Source organism: Linepithema humile, chromosome 1, assembly GCF_040581485.1.
Source record: "Linepithema humile isolate Giens D197 chromosome 1, Lhum_UNIL_v1.0, whole genome shotgun sequence".
NCBI lineage: Eukaryota > Metazoa > Arthropoda > Insecta > Hymenoptera > Formicidae > Linepithema > Linepithema humile.
In genome coordinates, this window is record NC_090128.1 from 25,347,265 (window position 1) to 25,367,893 (window position 20,629).

The 20,629-nt window shown below is 34.1% G+C and overlaps 1 protein-coding gene and 1 long non-coding RNA gene across 9 annotated transcripts in view; both read right to left on the reverse strand.

The window, feature by feature from the left end:
- LOC105671159 (uncharacterized) overlaps positions 1-1,118 on the reverse strand; it is a 318,172-nt gene extending 317,054 nt beyond the window's left edge. Inside the window, exon 1 of the mRNA XM_067347649.1 lies at positions 18-1,118. Coding sequence (XP_067203750.1) covers positions 18-92 — 75 coding nt within the window. The 5' untranslated portion in view covers positions 93-1,118. The remainder of the gene's footprint in view (positions 1-17) is intronic.
- A 14,271-nt stretch (positions 1,119-15,389) lies between these two features.
- On the reverse strand, positions 15,390-20,566 carry LOC105675223 (uncharacterized). 8 transcript variants are annotated; one of them, XR_001101237.2, is made up of 11 exons: positions 20,233-20,566; positions 19,948-20,145; positions 19,520-19,759; positions 19,306-19,434; positions 19,042-19,208; positions 18,615-18,734; positions 18,275-18,532; positions 18,035-18,172; positions 16,888-17,016; positions 16,553-16,794; positions 15,390-15,809 (listed from the first exon to the last, which is right to left on the reverse strand). It is a non-coding gene; the product is annotated as an uncharacterized lncRNA (long non-coding RNA). The 8 variants fall into 8 exon arrangements; XR_001101240.2 differs by adding an exon at positions 18,859-18,919 and having other exon boundaries at positions 15,390-16,794; XR_001101239.2 differs by having other exon boundaries at positions 15,390-16,794; positions 20,261-20,566.
- Positions 20,567-20,629: the final 63 nt, after the last annotated feature.

A 20,629-nucleotide genomic window follows, 5' to 3' on the forward strand; every position in this document is an offset into this window, starting at 1 on the left:
AAAAGACACTGACTCACCACCGGCAGATTCCTGATACCTAGTCGCACCTTGGAATATTTTTTCATAAATACTCGCCAAAGCACGTACGCCATAATGACGACGATGACGATCAGCGCCGTTACCTCTAATACTTCCGCCGTTTTTGCAGCTGGATGATCCTTCCTCTTCCTCGAAATATTGCACGTTAGAGACAATGTTCATTACACCACTCGCGAAACGTCCGACTGCCGAAAGTCCACGGCATCACGTATGATCACGATGCGATTACGCGTAACACGCGAATCGTAGATCGGAATAGCAAGGATACTTACTAGCGAATTACCGAAAAAATTACCGAATTAACAATTTCTTACCTTGAAATTGTAAAATCCACACAATATACATTAGATACACTGACTAAATTCTATATTCTTTCTAGAAAATACGACCCGCTTTAGACGAAACTAAATTTGAAATATAATTTCGCTAATATACTTGGGATTTAGCGACCGTTTCGAAAGAATGTGGGTAAAAAACATAAAGATGTACATGTGTGTAAGCATATGTGAGAATTATACATCTACTTGACCAGCATTACATGACAATGAAAGAATATCAAAGTCAAATACCAGAGATTGTACAGTACGCGTCGCACGCGAAGTGAAATTCTTAGAAAATCATGAAGTTAAAAATCTCATTTTTTGTTTAGGTTAGAAAGCATTCGTGCTGTTTGCAGCGAAAATCTGTTTATGAGTACTGTTTCGAACGGAATAAGAAAGAAACAATCAACGAGACTTTAGTTATATCATGATTTGCGTCACACATTGAAATTCGCGATACCGGCAACGCGGCGACACAAGAATCAAATTCGCGACGAGACTAACGATCGAGGTGGCATTATAAAATGAAAATTGCGCGCGATAACCTCTATTCCGTCACGCATAGCTGTTCGGTTTAAACGAAAAAATCCTACACCGCGACACGAACTTTACTTGCACGAAATTTCGCCGTATACCCGCCAGCATTCGCTGCCACGATAATACTAACTGAACACTAACTACACGACACACGCACCATTTGCTCTCTCGACCACCGCCAGACTGCCGTGCGAACGTCGCGAACAACTGATTGTGAATGAATCGCGCCGACCGGTCGCGGTGAGCGCGCTCGAATCGTAGCACCTCGCGCGCGACGCGACTGCGCGTTTGATATTCGTACGTTGTTAATGCTCGTCAAGTAGATGTATAGTTCTCACATATACTTACACACATATACATCCTTATGTTTCTTACCCACATTCCTTCGAAACGGTCGCTAAATCCCAAACAATTCTTACCTTGAAATTATAAAATCCACATAATAAACATTAGGTACACTGATTAAATCTTATACTGTTTCTAGAAAATCTGACCCGCTTTAGATGAGACTGAATTTGAAATATTATTTCACTAATATACTTATAAAATTCTTAGAATAATGTTAAAAATCTTTACTTACATTAATCAAATATCAATATCAATTAAAATTTTTATAATACCGATATATGTATACTACTTTATTATTTGTACCGTTACTAAAAATTTACAACACGAAAATTGAGAATATATAATAACTAAAATTTGTATCTTGTGAAAAGAAATATGTATAATTGAAAGAAGTAAAGAAAAAAATTAAATGAGAAATAAAAACATGAAATATGCTAGAAACTTTTGATAAGAAATAATATGTGTAACGTATCTATGACAATTATGATAAATTATATGGAATAAAACCTAATAACATGATATTTTAAACTTGTTTGTTTAGCGAGGTGATTTCGAGGTGATTTTAGTTATTTTTCAAGTTATCGATAACTTTAAAAATTGTCTATGTGGATCACTGTAAATGAAATGTGAAAAAGGAAAATTTTTATTATAAATTGATGGGAAAAAATCTAAAAGAGAATAAGAAATTCATATAACATTTCACACATTTATGATTGAAAAATTTATTATAATTTAACGTTGTAAATTTAATATTTAATACTGTGAATATAATAGAAAATGTTTCAAATGGAATTCATACTCAATCGTATGAACCAGCTTTGTGTTTTAACTTTAATGTTTTTGCCTCGACATATACACTATTCGTTCGTTGTTTCCTTTCTTTAAATTCTAGACACAAAATATATATACCGTGAGTTCCCCGTTGAAATAATTATAATTTATATATATTTGAGAAAAGTGGCGTCTTCTGTAATGCTGACATAAATTATTAGAACAATATGATTATTTTACGCGCTAAATTTTATTGAATTTTAGAAAAACGTGAGAATATTCTACACATAAAATGAAATTTCGAGAATGAAACATAAATTAATGCAAAGAAAATTTAATAAATTGTTTCGCCCGTAATTACTAAAGCCCCATATTTATGCATAAGACTCTATCTTTAGACAAAGTAAAATAAAAAGTGGTGTCGCAGCAAAATTTTCTTCGTTTTTCACAATTAGCATCGGCGTTATTATACTTCCGTTCTTTCCCGCGTCTCTTATTTCTTCGTCTCTTTTATGTTCACAAGCGTCGTTTTCGCAACACCGTGCTACACCGCAACACATACGCAAAGAGAATAGATGTGCCGTAAAAACGCGCGTTACTTACACTACGCGCACCTTTACCCTGCAAGAAACAATGGGTGTGCCAATCTCACGTGACGGCCACGTGAGCACCCTCGAAAAGGGCTCTCGGTTTCCTGATGTTCATTCATAGCCGGCTCGTGCCGTGGGCGGTGGTGATGACCCTAGACTCCTTAGATTAAAAAGTTGAAAAGAACCATGTTTACTTATGAAAAAAAAAAACACACACACACACACAGAAAAATGTGTGGACTAATCAAATGTACCGTTTAATCAATTAACGTAAAAACGGCATAATAAATCGCCTCATTTTCGCGCAATTTCCAAATATGTTTAACAAAATAACGTTCAAAATTGGATGTTACATACAGAATATAAATTCTCGTATGTATATATATATATATATATATATATATATATATATATATATATATATATATACACATATACTCACATATATTTATAAACATAAAAATGCAATGAAGCATGCATTTATGAAATTTATTATGCAATATATTAAGATGTGAGCTTAACAAATCAAGATGCAATATAATTTTTCATATCAAAGTTAAAAAAAACTTATTTTATAAGTTAAAAGTGTAATACGTTCTTATAATTTTTTATTTTTTATTGCTATAAATTTCATTTAATTAAAGTTTTTTGTAAATGATCTGTGATGATACCTATCTTTATCATTTCATATTTATTTCCGTATTTCCTAGTCCAAATCTTGTCAAATATTTTTTATTGTACCGCATAGCTACTTATACTGCAATCTTATGATAATGATCGCAATTCAGAATGTTCTTACGATTGCGGTATCGGTCGATGCGATCATGCATGCCTAATGGCTGAGCAATCGCAACTGAACAACTGCTTTTCTGCTCTCTTCTCTCCGATCGAGAATCTAATCCTGCAATTACTTAATCGTCAATTTATTTCGATAGCGACAGACCGATAGAATCCGCGCGGCGTGCAGCGGCAATTATTTTACTTTCCGCTTTTGTGGCGAGCGTGATCACGCATGCCGCGCAATTGTTGCCCGAGATCGCTCCGTCGCGTTAATCGATCTTTCCGTCGGACACAGTACACCTTAACTTGGAGCTAAGTAGATGTCAATGCATTCCCACGTGTCCGCGTGGCCTGTCCAGCAACCACTTTCGTGCCCAGGTTCGGTATAAAGGAAAACAGACGTCTGTCATTTCGCAACACAACCTTCCCGTACAGCGAGAGCGATATCGACCGATTCTTGCGAATCGTAATTACCGGTCAATGAACGTTATACACCCAAGGATTCTATAAACTGTAAGATGTTTGACGCTACATTAAAATATATGTTCTTTTCGAAATGTTCACAAACGCGTAGTAGCGCATTTAAAAATCCCTTTTCCGCTTCTTTTTGAAAAATGCGAATGTTTCATTCTTTTTTTCCGCGCACGTGAGAAAATATAATCGTCCTTTATGTCGGATGGAAACGTTGATAATTAGAGAGCGGATTAAAATGTAACAAAAGAGACACATCTGTCTCTGTTGTATGTATATTATATATGGGTGTATTGCGCTGAAATCGTAACATGCAACACAAATCGTGATTCATTGACCGGATTTGTTGGGTAAAAGGAAGGAGAGGGCTTGCCGGGAACGTGCGGCACAACGACAGATCATACGAGAGAGAGATAGCATTATCGCGATCCTATCGGATTATCCAAGATTAATCGAAGAGCATTGCCAGTGTGTGTAACGATGATGATTATCGCTCGATCTAGCGAAATTCCGGCGAGTGCATATCGTTATCTTAGAATGTCTATTAATTTTAAAGCTATATTTACCGAACAAGAGCGATTGTTCCACTTGGAATAGTAATATTCAATTTACAATTCTTACATTATAAATTATTATAAATATTTATTATAAAATAAATATTATGTATTTAACAATACTGCAAAACTTATCAAAAATAATCTCCTCCTCCTCTCTCTTAAAATGTATAAAAATAATACTTATTAAATTTTTTAAATGAAAGAAGCAGTATTGAAAATTAGCAACAATAAAATTCTTTAAAATTATTTAAACTTCTATAATATTGTTAAGTCTTTTTCGTATTTTTCAGTTTAAAGTTAAGCATGGCATAAATCACTTTAAGTTTTCGTGAAAAAAAACGCTCTTGAAAGTTTATACGCATGTCGTAAAGTGCCAAAAAAAGCCTGATTGATGCGTTTCGCCTAATTTGAAAGCCCAAATAAGCAACACGTGCTCGGAACTCGTTTTGATTGAGGTATACGCGAACACAAAATGAAAATAATGATCAGTTTACCGGTAAACCTATAAAAATTTCAGATTCTGCGGATTTACGGTTTCCACCCTGAGCTCTCTGAATTATGGCACCTTGTACCCCCTACTGCATTTGCAAACGTCGTGTATCACACGCGATGCAAAGGTTTTGCATGTTACACTTCATATTTGAGTAGAACAGCCACGGCCGCGGCCACTTATACCGGCAGACCCGGTGTAAAGTTACACCGAAAATAACGAAGAAACATTTGCCACAAACCTACGGCCGGCCTAACAATTAGGATTTACCGTTTGCCTCGTTCTCGTAACGTAAATCTCTCCGAAAACGCAGGGAAACAACGCCCAGACCGTAAAATCATCTTTATCGAACCCATTCGCAAACGGTATCCCTTTTTTAGCGCGTCGGAACGTCGACGTTGAAACAGCGCGATCGGCGCTAAAAGGAAGCACATCCAACGGTATATGACACGAATAAATGTTTTTAATGATTTTTCCTTTTTATATGTACACATTACCAATGTCATCAATTAAACTTTTTCCCTTATATTAAACATTCCTTCTTTTATGTTTGACCATTTTTTCGTTGAGATCCGCGGTATCGGCGCTGATTCATGTTTAAATCGAACAACGAATGCTAAATGCGAATACTAACGCCGTATTAAATGCAATCTTTATAATGGACAAATAAAACGGCATTCTGCGCTAAATTTGGCCATCAAAATTTTTATAATACCGATAAATATTGCTTTATTATTTGTACTATTACTCTTTAAATATTTAGAATTCAATCCTAAAATGTAAAATAATTAAGAATTAAAATTTGCGTTGTAAATAAATAAAAGTAGTAAAGAGAAAAAATTAAATGAGAAATAAATAAAAATATAAAATATACTAGAAACTTGGTAGGAAATATATGTGTGGTGTATCTGACTATCTCGACAATTTTATAAGTTATAAAAATCCGATGACATGACATTTTAAATTTATTTTGTATAGAGATTATTTTAATTATCTTTCAAATTATCGATGACTAAAAATTCATCATGATGAATTAAGTAATTCATAATTAAGTAATTCAGTAATTCACATAGATGCATCTATGTGAATTACTGTAAATAAAAAAATATGAGAAAAAATCTAAAAAAGAACAAGAACTTCATATAACATTTTACACATCTATGATTGAAAAATTAACTATAATTTAACGCTGTGAAATATAATAATATTTCCAATGGAATTCGGTCTTAATCGTGTGATCCATGTTTATCATCCTTGTAAATTTAATGTTTTTACATCGACATATGCGAACGTTCGTTGTTCCCTTTCCCTGAATTTTAGAAACAAAGTCTACAATTTCTCCGTTGAAATAATTTATATATATAATTTATATATATTATAATTTATATATATTAGAAAAAAGCTGGAAGCCTCGTCTTCTTTAATACTAACATAAATTATTAAAACAATATACTATTATTTTACGCAATAGATTTGAAAAATTTAAAAATATTCCACATGTAAGATGGGATTCTGAAGAAGTAAGATGAAACAAACTGCTGAGGAGAAGATTCGATAAATTGTTTTGCTCATTATTAAGAAATATATTTAGTCCTATACATTTATGCATAAGACCCTTCCTTTAGACAGCAAGAATGCAAGATGTCAAAATAAGAAATAATATCGTAAAAAACTTACGAATATACAATGCGCATAATTTAATGATTCTTTTCTTTTTATTTTCATATTGCCAATGTCGTCGATTTTTTGGAACTTCTTCTCTTTATGTTTCATTGGCTATTTTTTCATTGAAATCCGTAGTGTCGGCGTTGATTCAAATTTAAATCGGATAATGAATGATATCGCTAAATTTGCCTATCTAATAAATGTTTACGACGCGTACAATTTTCATATTAGATAAGAATTATTTATATTCAGCGTGTATGTACGTAATTGCGATGGAAGTACGAGAAACTCTAATCTTTTTAAATCCATCATATTCACTAGAAGCCTATCCGCAGGGTCAAGCGCGCGACGACCTCACAAAAAAGAACGTTTCCGCAATTTACAGCGCGGCCGCGGTTATATCCGGAGACTCACGCCAGTTTACGAATGCACTTATGCGTTACCAAGGACTACACGTGCGGATAAGCGCGGATAGTTTCACGCATCCACGAGCCGCGATTATCCGCGAAAATGTCTGCGGCTTCATAAGTGAAGGATCAAGTAGGTAAAGGAGTGTGTGTCACGTTTATAACACTTCACGATTATATTATATTTGCAATTTATGGTTTGTAATGACATCTAATGGATTCATTTGCGTTTCATGTATAATAGCATTTACAGAATACTGCCGCGTCACCGAAAAATAAATAACTAATACACATTTTTATTAAACCTTTTCTTAACATTATTATCACAAAAACAAATATCAAACATCCTCTTATATTTTTTCTTGCACATCTACTGGGTTTTACAAATATTCCTTTTGCGTCGCAGAAGGAGAGCGCATCCTTCTGCGACGTGAAATCGTCAATATTTCGCCGGGCGCGTATTAAACGCCGTGTCTCGGTTTGAATTTTTACAGTCGCCCTTACGTCGAAGCAACATTTACGACGTGCGTTTCTTATTGCTCGCCGCACCGCATCGACCGAGAACCTGCACTTACAATCTTCGAGAGCCTTTGTCCTTCGCGTTCACTCTCGCTCGCGAAGCTATTTTCCTTTTCTCAACTTTCTTTTCAACATCGTATACGCGCGAAGGCGCGCCGGTGACACCACGACAGAGTAGCTCGGCATACGGAGAACAGTGATAGAAAGGCAAAAGCAAGATGAAGAAGACAAAGAAGAAACTCGCGGTTGATGACTCATCGCAAAAGAAAGAATCGGTAGCCGACTGTCTTGAGAATTCTCTAGCGGCTTTTCTTTTACTTTTTCCTCACTCATCGGACAGGTATACCGCCTCGTTTGTCTTTGAACGATGCTGCGAAGCGAAGGCAGAGAAAAGCGAAAAATCTTACGGCGGCGATCAATGCGATCAGTCTCGATCGGCTTGATGTATTGCAAGCAGCTCGAATGCCTCGCGGGCTTTGCTCGAGAAACTACTACATTGCGTCGCGGCGTGCCGCTTATCGATCTAAAACGAATAGATTTTATATAATTCCAACTTTTACAATTAGTGCATGCAGCCATAGCCTGAGATTATTCCGAGAAAACATGTGAATTAAAAAGAAATTGCAAGAAAAACTAAGTACTTCTTCCAATCGAGAATTAAAAATTTTTAAATGCCTTCCTTTGATTTCTATGTATTTTAATTTGTTTAATAATTAAGAATTTCAGAAATTGTCTTAAATATTGAAACACATCTTGAATTGGTTTAAAAAAAGTGACAATTTTTCAACAATTTGCCATCGTTTTCTAGAATTATCGGAAATATTTGTACTTGCATACTGATTCTCACTTTTCGTTTCGTTTCGCCCATTTCAGCGAGCTTTTTACGAACTTGTTATGTGGGTGAGGCGGGTCAGTGCGTACGTATCACAGGATGGAAATCGTGATGCAATGGGATAAAGCTTAATGTCTCTGTCCTTGCGAATCTTGCTAAACGGCGCCACGCCCGCATCGCAAATTGACGTTCGCTTTTTACCTGCACAGGGACACAGATACGTACTCAATTGTACGGGGCGATAAAGACGTAACGCTGCACCCGATTATGGCATTGCTCGTGGGTGCGATTATGCTCCATGCGCTACACGAATACGAATTTATTCCGCTCGATCCGACGCAAGAGTGTACGCCCCGTTCGATTCGTATAAGGATTGAAATGTCGAAAGAAAAAGTGTTCGCTCGCCTATCTCAAATTTCACGATAACATATGATCGAGCATGATAGTTGCTTTCGTGAATAGCCGAACGGCGGGATGCTTGCTCTTGGCTTTATTAGAACAATATCGCCGCGTAAAACTTGCGATCGCGAGAAATGCAAGGAAATAAGTGTAAACTTATCGTTCTTATTTTTATCAATCAAACAAATTTTATAAATTATACATAAATAAAATCAAGCTGAGATGCGAGAGAAATCAAATACAATTGTTTCAGTAACACGACATGATAAATCTACATTATAATAAAAAATATTATTCTAACTTTATACAAATACATATTTAAATAAAAATGTGTAATTCTCTTTAAATTAACATTCAACACTTCTAAACGAGAAAAAATCTAGACGATTTATTCAAATCTGCACGTGTGTGATAGGTAAATTTTTTGAAAAGTGAAAAATATAAATTTCGTGCTTCTATAACTTTTATTTTGATCCTGTTTGTTCTCATTTCCACTTTAAGTCCGTTAAATATTATCAATGTTGAGTGTTTTGATTAAGAAGAGTGAAAGTGCCCGGCTGTTGTCGGCCGGTCAAAGGGTCATAACGTTAAGAACGATTTACGGTAAACTCCTTTTCGGCCGAGAGATAATCTCGGGCCGACAGCACATACATACTACTGTCGACAAACGAAACGGACACGGGGACAAATGGACGTGGCACAGGGCGCGGGCCCACGCGAATGTACTCTCTTTCCCTCCCACGGTTTTACTTTTATGTGGAGAACCGCTGATATACGTAGGTGAAGATGTTGCGAATCAGCTGGAAATTCTTCGTCAGTACACGACCCGGTCGAAAAAGGTTAAGATTTTTGCCTCGCAGATCGCGTCGACCTACATAAAGTACGTTATATCCAAAGTGTTTTTCTGTTCGAAAAGATTATATACACCGTGTATCCTTCACACATTCGTGAATCATAATAAACTCGAACTAACAGCTTCTGACGACAGAACGAATAGCTATTTACCGTTTTCACGATTTTAATTACGCGTAATAATCGCAATTTTTATATTCTAATTATGTTACTCTTACACCGCATACACCTTGCTTTATGTGCTAATAATGTGCACAAATAACTTTTCTCTTATGAAATTTAATATTAAATACAAGCTTTCGTCTGGATATGCGGTAAGGAAACTTGTTCTTTTAGGTTTAATTGCACAATGGAAAAGAAAGATCAAGTTTAACGAGCATATAAGCCGCGCTTTTCCAATTAAATCAGCAACTGTGGAACGCCGTCTTACTTTCGATATCTGTATCTTGGTTGAGCATCAAAGCCGTGAAAGTCCTACCCGTAAATGTGAAAAAAAACTTGAAAGTCAGAAAGAATGTTTGCTGCTGAAAAGTTGCAAACAATAAGATCGGTACACCGTGACTACTTTTTAATAAATGCTAATATTCAAGCTTACTTCATTTAGTGAAGGAAATAATTTTCATTTTTATTATAATAATAAACAGTTCATTCTTTTGGAATAATAAGATTGATGTTGCAAATTGATTATTAAAATTTACAACAATCCTTAGAATTCTTTAGAAAATGAGATTTATTAGAATATTCGTATATAATACTGAAACATTTGAAGGCAAATTCCTGTGTGTCTGCCTTTCTCTCTCTCTCTCTCTCTCTCTTTCTTACTGTTATTATCATCATTAAGACGTTATATTCATAATGTCTTGTTGCCACAGCTAGAGGATCTGGCTACCTCTGTTATAATCTACGCTATACTTGATGGAGAATGCGGGGACGCAAGTCGCGCGCGGAATAAACTCGCGTGAACTCGTGCCGCGCGCGCGTATAATCGCGGTCTCGGTTCACGCTCACGAATGCGTGCGCGTGTTGTGTGCCGCAATAAACCGCGCGTACATATATTATGCAGTTTCCTTTTCACGAGGACCACCTAGACAGGCCGTGAACACGGCCGGCCGGCGATGATCTAACCGGATTCGACGCTGCGAGAATCTACGTGTCCGTACACATACGCATACGCACGCAGGCCGCGCGCAAATTGCGCGTGCACACGTCGTCCGTACGTAAATTACGCACACGACTATCATTCCCGGATAGCGAGAATGGATAAATGAGACACGACCAGGCAGATACAAGCAAGCGGGGCCGAAGTGTGTCTGCGTGCACAGGCCTTTCGAAATCCTTTTACGAGCGCCGATTCGCGTGACGAAGACCGCACTTCGCGTGCGCTCCCAGTCGCACGGAGAATATTAAATGGTAATGTTTCATCGTACATGATCGACAGAGTGCCTTGCCGCGAGATACATGTTATACTATAAGATTGATCGTACGCCGAGACAGACACATATAGTGAAACCGGGTCGGTTTCAAATGTCAAGTGCAGGGAAGAACGAATCTTTTATCTTAACATTGAACAAGTTACAACACCATCCCGACTATGTATCCGTATCAGAGATTATTATACTTGACATTTGTCTATATATAAAATTACATAATAATATTAGAAAACAAAGAAAATATATAAAATGTCGTTCAACCAATTTTAATATCGATAAATAATATCAAAGAGAAGAAACACGATCTCTGTAGCAAGTCCTGCATTTTTCCACTGATTTTTCATCTTCATGTTTACGGATAATCTAGTTAGATCAAAACATCGTATATGACTTATCTCAATTCTTTTAGACCTATTAATATTGATTTTATTAGATAGATAGTTTATTTCACTTCAGCCAAGAAGAGAGGAATTTTAGGTTTTATTAACAAGTTTTCTAACAATAGTTTTTAGGTCTAATACTTTTTTGTTTTAAACTGTTCGAACAATTTAAATATATAAATATAAATATTCGAATTTTATCTAGAAACATACGTATATATGTGTGTCATGATAAGAGCATGTGCAATGTCATGATAAGAGCATGTGCATAGATAAAAAACCGAGATCGATTTTTGTTGATGCGAAAAAAACGCGCGCGGCGCGCGCAAAAATGTGGAAGCTATGAATATTAATACCACTGCACTTACAATTAGGATCAGTAGTAAAATATTGATCTGTGTGAGATACGTGGCGATAACATCAATCGACTTCGGCTATATTGGAATCACTTGAGATTGTCAATTTTTCGCGGAAAAATGCAACGAACAAGTTGAAAAGCAAAAGTCTGATAAGGCCAGAATCATTTATTTCTGGTAATTAATTTGACATATATTATCAATTATCAGACATTGTTAATTACAAAAGTAAAATTAATCCTTTCGGTATTCAGTATAGCAACGCGAAATAGTTGCTATCAGTCCGGTTTGTCAGATATATAGTTTAAGTGATATGCAGATATGCACTTCATAATTGCAATAACAGGCAGCGTATGTATGCATATAATGCAAAATTAGAAAAAGAAACCTTTTGATGTTACAAAAATATTACATAATTTTCGTTAGAAGAGAAAAAGTGCAAAAGAATGTGAATCAAAAGACAATGAGACAGTAGGAAATAAATTTCTAATTTTTGAAATAAAAAATTATTCCTAAAGAGTTGTTGAATTCTTTCCTATTCCCTGTAGATTCTCATAACACAGAATGGAATGATGCGAGAAACAATCGAGGTTCTCACTCAATTAGACAGCAGACGTATACTGTTATACATAATTCCAAAGGTCCTAGAGCAGAAGCCCGTTTTTCCTAAGAGAAATCCGCTAGCCGTCACATTTCTGCGATTTATCTAATTGCAGAAAAGAACACGGGAAAACACGCGTTTAGACCTCGCAATGAGAAAATTGCGAAATTAGGCTCCCGTTGTTGCCGGCTGACTGCACGCAGATTTCACAGTTTGTTTTGAAAATAAGATATCAATTATTGATAATAATTATTTTATATATTTTTTTATAAACACTTGAAGCAATGGACTTGTTGCTGCTGTATTGCGTTTGCTAGATCTATAAAAGACTACTTTAAATAATATAATTTAATTGTTGTGTTACAGACAACACTAATTACGCTAAACACGGAATTGCGTAAACTAGTCTAGAAACTGAAATAATAAGAATTCTTATTATATCGCATCTCTTGAAGCAACACAAACAATGTAGAATGCACAGCAATCTAAGCTGCATAATGGGATTTACTCAATTTAACCAGAAATGTTACGTGGATATTAGGTGAGAAATTCAATAGCATTTCATCATCGACGATTAACGATCATTCATCGTGCTCGATCTCCTGGCATAAGTATTACTGGAGCAAGTATTTTAATTGCAGGATGTCGTTAGTTTATTGCGACAACCGGTCGCGCGAATGACTTCATCCACGATGCGTGACGATAGACAAATACATATCGCCGTCGACTTTGTAAATCCATCCAACTAATCATCGTTTTATTGTTATAAATAATTGTTATTAATTCATAATGATACACTTAAAACATTCTCTATTATTCAATAATATAGATTTAAATTTTTCATCAGTAATTTATAATAATATAAATAAAATATCGCATAACATCACATTATCAAAGGCTTGATTTTCTTTTTCTAATTTCCAAAAAAAAATATACTAAAGTTCAGTAAACTTTAACTAATATTTAACAACAATTTAAACTGATTCAAGTTGATTCAAGTTCAAAGATGTGATGGGTGTAATTGATCTTTAATATTAATTCTATCATATCAAGAATAGACTGTCGCTCTACTAATCAATTAGGCTGATAATAGATAGCAGAAAACGAACAAAAAAGTGATAATAAGCAGTTACGCAGAGATGATGATTGATATTTTCCGCGAGACAAAAACTGCAATAAACTGCAATCCGTCTATAACGTTACTGCCGTAATTGTTGCGTAACACGCGTTACGCAAACCCAACAAGCGGGATCGCGTCAGCTGTTGGAAACGTGCGTTTCCTACAGAGAATTACCCGAGAACAATGATTCTTTCGTTATCCTGTTAATTTATACGAAAGCGCACTCTCAATAGAAATATATACATCAATTAATATCCTTGCTAATGAATTTTTTACAATATAATGTAATTCTGGCCGAAAAGAATACAAATCAAATAAGAACAAAGTGGACTTTAATAATAGTATTCGTATAAAATTTTCTAATTTTTAATAGAGTTTAAATTGCAGAAAATTGAAGAGGGTCACATCGGTAATCGAAACATTGGTGATTATTTGTGTCAATGTCTCAATACTTCTGAATATTATCTAAACAAATGCGTACGAATATCTAGCATTGACTTTAAGAAAAGTTCACTTTTCTTTTATAAAATAAATTTTATACTTATTATTTAGAGATCGTATTAGCATAATTTTCATATTTTCGAAATTTGCACGTTTGTATCAGAGTATTTTGAATTTATGAAGCAGGCAATCAAAGCATCTCGTGACTGGAACTCGTCCGACGTGTTTGTACGTAATCGCTATTGCGCGCCCGATATTATGCACGTATTGTTACATCCGCTTTCATCCGACATTCCTTCGAAAGGGAGATTATTGTTACATCCTACGGACGTGCGCAGAATACAAATGCGAGAAGGCGTGAGCTATCGGCTGATTAAACCGAAGGAGTCGTCGTAGTACCTCTAGTATTATAAATCAAAGATACTCGTTTCAGTGCGCGTGTGTTTGCAAGGATACTCTTTAATCTATAACTCTGTAATCCTTGTAATCAACTATGATGATTGATAAAAATAGTAGCATATAAAAAAAAAGGAACTCGTTTGATCAAGTTATCTTAATCTCAGTGCTATTTTCTCTTAAATTACATCTGCACGAATAAAATTCAATCGCGCAAAATAGCGTGTTGCATTCAAAGTTGCAAATCAAATTGATATTTAATATTTTAATTCATACAAAGTTATATATAAATAGTCTGCACTATCTATCAATGCATATTTAGTTCTTAATTTCTTTACTATATAAAGAAACATTTCTATCATTTAATAGCAGACTTAGATTTTTAGCAGACCGAATATAATATCCTCCCGTATTCAATATTAATCGTATAATTAAAAAATTTTGAGTCAAACTTGAAATTCTCGCCAATAAATTGAAAAATAAAGTTTTTTAATTGGCTATATAATTCACTTACTATTGGTACAACGCATTCATGAAAGATTTGAGGATATATCTACAGCTAATAGAAGTAGACAAAACACAGAAAATAGTTCTAAAAAAATTGAAATTGAAATTTGATTAAATCGATACAAATAGGACCCGAAAGCTATGTTAGTTTCCAACTGGTTTCATGAAAACGTAAGCTACATATCGAGCTGCAAGAACACGCAACTTATCGCGTGCTGTAACGCTTTAAACATATCCCCATAAGTGGCACGAAAGGACTTGTCTACGGGGTTGATGACCAAGGGCTACATGGGGTGCGGCCTTTTCTAATAACGCTAATAGAGGAGGCAAATATACGTCGGTAAACGTTGCCATTTGTTGACTGAACAAAGTAATATGGACGGTTAGAGAAAAAGTGAAATTACAAACCAAGAAGCTCGATAAATGTATTTAATCTCTATTTCTTTAAATAACGTAAAGTTTTTACAAAATGCCGATTTTATTAGTCTAGATAATAGTCTTTATTCATAAGTCTTTAAAAGAAAAAAAAAGATTAAAAATATAAACGTGAGTGCGTTGAACAATTGAAATAAATACATATATTGATGACAATAATGTTTATTAGGAAAAATTACAACGGTTTTTCTCTTTGAAATAATATAAGAAAGTGTGCTACACATGAACATACTATCCTACCATACATTCGCACGCGCTTACCCGCATTCTTGTCGCTAAGAAAATCGCTAATCAAAACAGTTCGTTACCTTGAGACTTATAACGTATGTTAGATACACTGTCGAAATTCCATACTGTATCTGCGATAACACAGCCCGTATTAACGGTCTTTTCGAAATATAATGATATATAATTGAAGATAGAAAGTTATTTTACCTAATTTCATCTAATCGAGAACATTTGACAAATTCGAATACGCACACATACAAAATATATATAATGTAAATACACCATTCATATACTTTACGTGTATTCTGATTTATAAAATATTTCTCGTATTAATTATGCTGTAAAAATTTAAGTAAATTCAGAGATAATATCAAATGCAGCGTCATGGACTGAGAGAAAGAAAGGAGAGAATAGAATTGTACATAGTGAGAATAGATGTGAGAAAGTAATATTCTTGAGCTATAACTAAAAATGAGTTTTATGCATGAAATTTGTTACATGCATATAACACACATACATATTTCATAAATATACATATATACGCACATGTAAATTATAAATATTCATGGATATGTATGTATCTATGTATATTAACAAAAAGAAAATATAATTTTTTTGATAACATGAATGAGAAAACAAATAATAATGTAAATATTTTACAATACACTTATTTAATATTTAAATATATCTACAATATTTTTGTCATAGATTATTACATGTATCTAATGCACTAATGGCACAATTATACATAGTTTTCTCGACTTTTTAATCATTTTTTTGTGTTTTGGTATTTGTAATATACACTAACACTGAGAAAATAAAACATTAAACTATTAAGTACGTTTCTTTTCTTATGTATATTATTAATTATGTATATTATTACAAAATTATTGTTACATGTTTATATTACTACTTTCTTTTTCCTCTTCTAAAAAAAAAAAAAAAAAAAAAAAAAAAAAAATAATGAATAAGATTTATTTACTATCCATTTATTTAAAAAAAATTCGATTTTATTTCTTTTTGTATAATATAAATAGATTTTTCAAAAAATAGCTCAATGGAGACATAATGAAACACTCACTTCATCAAATCCAAAACAGGTTTCCATTTTCTTTTGTAATTTTGGATCATTTTATGTGTTTTGTGCCGAAAATTTAATAGTAGGAGTAACAGTATGGATTCATCTTTAAGTCTTGCATCTCCATATCTTCTTGCTCTTCCACATCATCAACTTTCTCTCCTGTTCCTATTAGTATACCACTTTCTTGACTCAACAGGGTCTTGCATTACCAATTCTCCATCTTTGTTCGCAACCTCAGCCATCTATTATACATAATCATTTAATTATAATTGATTTAAAAAAAAACACATTAACACATTTTTTCAAGTACTTATTGCTTAGTAAGCAATGCTTACCTGATCAGTTCCTTATGTCCTGATTCTCAGCTAATTGTATCACTTCTAGCACGTATTGCTGGCCATCACTGCCTTGTACTGCCATCATATCATCTTCGTCGTCGTCTTCTTCTTTTTCATCATTGTAACCTTTAAGTTTATTAGCTAAATCAGTGCTCGGAATTAGTCTGAACATTTCAGCCGATTTCCGTGGTATACGCCTCCTTTCCTCTCCTTACCGCGCGCGCCGCAGCCGCTAGGGCCAGCGCCGCCGAGCGTTAGGAGCGGCACTATCTGATTAGGTTCTATGAGTAGGTCCTTCTCCCTATTTATTAAAATTTAAAAAAATTTATTAAAATTTATTAAAAATAAATTTTTTTTTAAATTTATTAAGTGGAAATATTTCAATAGATTTCTACGTCACCCATGAGGTACTAATACTGACACGTTTTTCAAAAAGTGGTTTTTATCTACATTATTGCATCAATTGTTCATTCTCATAAAAGGCTAAGAAAATCTAATTAAGAAAATCTCTTTTACATATATATTTTTTTTTAAATTAAGAATTTATTTTTATCTTTAGTGGAATAGGTCTACGGGGGAAACCATTAAAAAAAAAACGCGTCAGCATTAGTATCTCATGGGTGACGTGGAAATCTATTGAAATATTTTCACTTAATAAATTTAAAAATAAAAAATTTATTTTTAATAACTTTTAATACATTTTTTTAAATTTTAATAAATAGGAAAAAGAACCCACTCATAATCAGATAGTGTCGCTCCTAACGCTCGGCGGCGCTGGCCCTAGCGGCTGCGGCGCGCGCGGTAAGGAGAGGAAAGGAGGCGTATACCACGGAAATCGGCTGAAATGTTCAGACTAATTCCGAGCACTGAGCTAAATCACTAAATGTTATCACAATATAACACATGGATATTAGTCAATGATCTGCATTTAGATCATATCGTAAGTGTCCTTGTGAGTGTGAACGCTTATGCATTATATTATCTAATATAATTACATATAAACTATCTGACATATCAACAGAATGAAGTAATATAAAAAAATTACTTTGTACTGATGAATGAACGCAAGTGCAAACGGGTTCAAATATTTCTCGTGATTTCTCTAAAACTTCTTACAGTATCGATTACATTAATGATATTGTACCTGTCATCATTTCAACACGTTGACCATCGATGATTTGAATCTTTTCCTGTCTGCCAATGTTGAGAACTTGCTGTTTTTTTTTGTAGATACGATTCTGGATCGTGAACAGCCATATGTCGAATGAAATTTCCTTTATGTCTATACAATAAAAAATATTTTATTGGGAAAAATTATACTGATATTATTCAATTTTATTATGTTATTATTAGTTGCTGCAAATAATTAGTTTTATGCACATACCTAAATGCTCTTTCACATTCTGGACATTGATGCGTTTTTCTCATGGTGGTGGAAAAACAGAAAGGATTATGATAAAGATTGCAATGATGTTTGAGTAGCTGTTTCTGCCTAAATGACTTCGCACTGGTACGACTTCTGATCGGTATAGATGAGCATGTGATATTCCAAATGACGGCCGATAAGAACGCATATGGACATAAATCATACTTGTAACACTTCTCCTCTTCATGAGTTTTGCTATGCAACTTATAGCTATATCTGCAATATAATACATGTATTACAGATACAGTTTGTTACAATCAAACATCATAATCTTTATTGATACAATTTATTCACCTACCTAGATGGGAATGTTTTTCTACAATGTTGCATTTTGAAGGCTTATCAGAAGTATGTAACTTTTGCACATGGATTCTGAGATCAGTTTTCTTACATGTGGCTGGACACAATTCTTGAAATACTGTAACATATATTAAAATCATTAGAAAAACTATATTTTTATAATAAATTCTGAATATTCATACATGATTACCATAAAAAATAAAGCAATCAATATGTGCATTATATACTTATCTAGAACTAACCATATAACGCGATGGAATTCTGTATTATATTTACTTTATTTACTGTATTTACTGTTTGTCCCTAATGGAAAGAAAAAGTTACTTTATATGAAAGAATTCTGTCAAGTGATCTGTCAGACCACTTAAACCAATAGAAGCAAAAAAAAATTAATTGCGAAACGTGTCCTTTGGAACCTGTATTACCTGTAGGGAAAGAGTCCTTCAAATACTTCTTGCTCATCCTTAACTCGTTTATTCAGTCATGTATTCAGCAAGTTCTTGAAACAGAATCTTCATGAATATCCTGCTGCAACTAATGCTGTCCTTCTCATTCAATTTGATGCACGATAGCACCCTCCATGATACAGAGTCTGTAAACAACAAAATTTTGACATGTTTCACTTGTTGATATCGAGATAATGTATTGTATGGAACAAATCTTTGAAGATCTCCTTGAACAATATGTACATCTTATTAGTAGCGCAGAACCAACTGACTAAAAGTCCAGAGTACCTCTCATACATAAGCATCTCCGTACAACAGTCCACAAACATATAACAGATTTCATGTCCAGCTGCATCTTCATCAGCTTATATGCTACAAAATCAAGTGAGAAATGTATCGTTCGATATATCGTGCACTGTAGAACAGTCAGATTTCTTTATGCTTTTAAATATTGTACCTTTTTTTCTTCGATCTGCTCGGCACCTGTGTCTTCATTCAAACTTTCCTCTTGCTTGGCAGGTGGAATATAAACACCTGTTCTTGAAGAGTTTTCACTTCTGCCTGACTTCCTCTAGATTTTCTTGCATTTTATCCGGTTCTCCATAATTCTTATGGTCATTACTGCATGTGTGATCTCTTCGCTTGCGTCTGTTGTACTCTTCCTTGTCTCTTTTTAAATGCGATCTCTCCATCCTGTCTTTATATAAAATGAAAACTCAAATGAAAACTTTGACACGAAACTCACTAATTTTGCTATATACTTATAGTTAAATATTTACTTTGCTAATAATTATCCACTAATTACGCATATCGCAATATTTTAATTTATGTGTAATGTAAATTCTATATGTAAATATATGTTATACAGTAAATAAAAAAACTTACCACTTCGTGACTTCGTCTACCTAACCTAACTCGTGGTTTCGTCAGGTTTTCTATCTGTTGTGTGTTCAGAAAATGTAACCGATAAGTCATTCATATTAATTATTATTTATTAATTCTTAAAGGGCAAATTTGATTGGTTGCACAGTGTACAACTTGCATCACGCCACAAATTTCCTAAATATGCCACCAGATTCTATTCTGCGTAAACACAAGAAAAATTAGACTGAGAAGTGTCCATGTTGAAATTAAATTCAATGGTTAATTTTATGCAGCACGAAAAATAACCTTTAATATTTAAAAAAATATACCATACTCCTGCAAAGATGACTGAACCGCACAGTTTGGGCTTAGCAAGCACACGAACCTGAGCTTACACACTGCGGTCATACACACACACACACACGCGCGCGCACACACACACACAACACTAGAAGTTCTAGTACAGTTTGCATAAGAATCATATGGCCATATGATAAGGAGCGGTGCCCCCATAGTCATCAATTAAAAGAAGAAGGATATACCATACGTGTGAATCAAATTAGAATCCCAAAAAATAGTTCTCTCCTTTTCTTTCTTCCACTCTTCAAAAACTATGTAAAGTATTTTTAGATAGTGCATTGCAGTTTTTTTGTACATAGTATATAGTTTTTTTCCGATTTTTTAATCGTTTTTTTTTTCATTG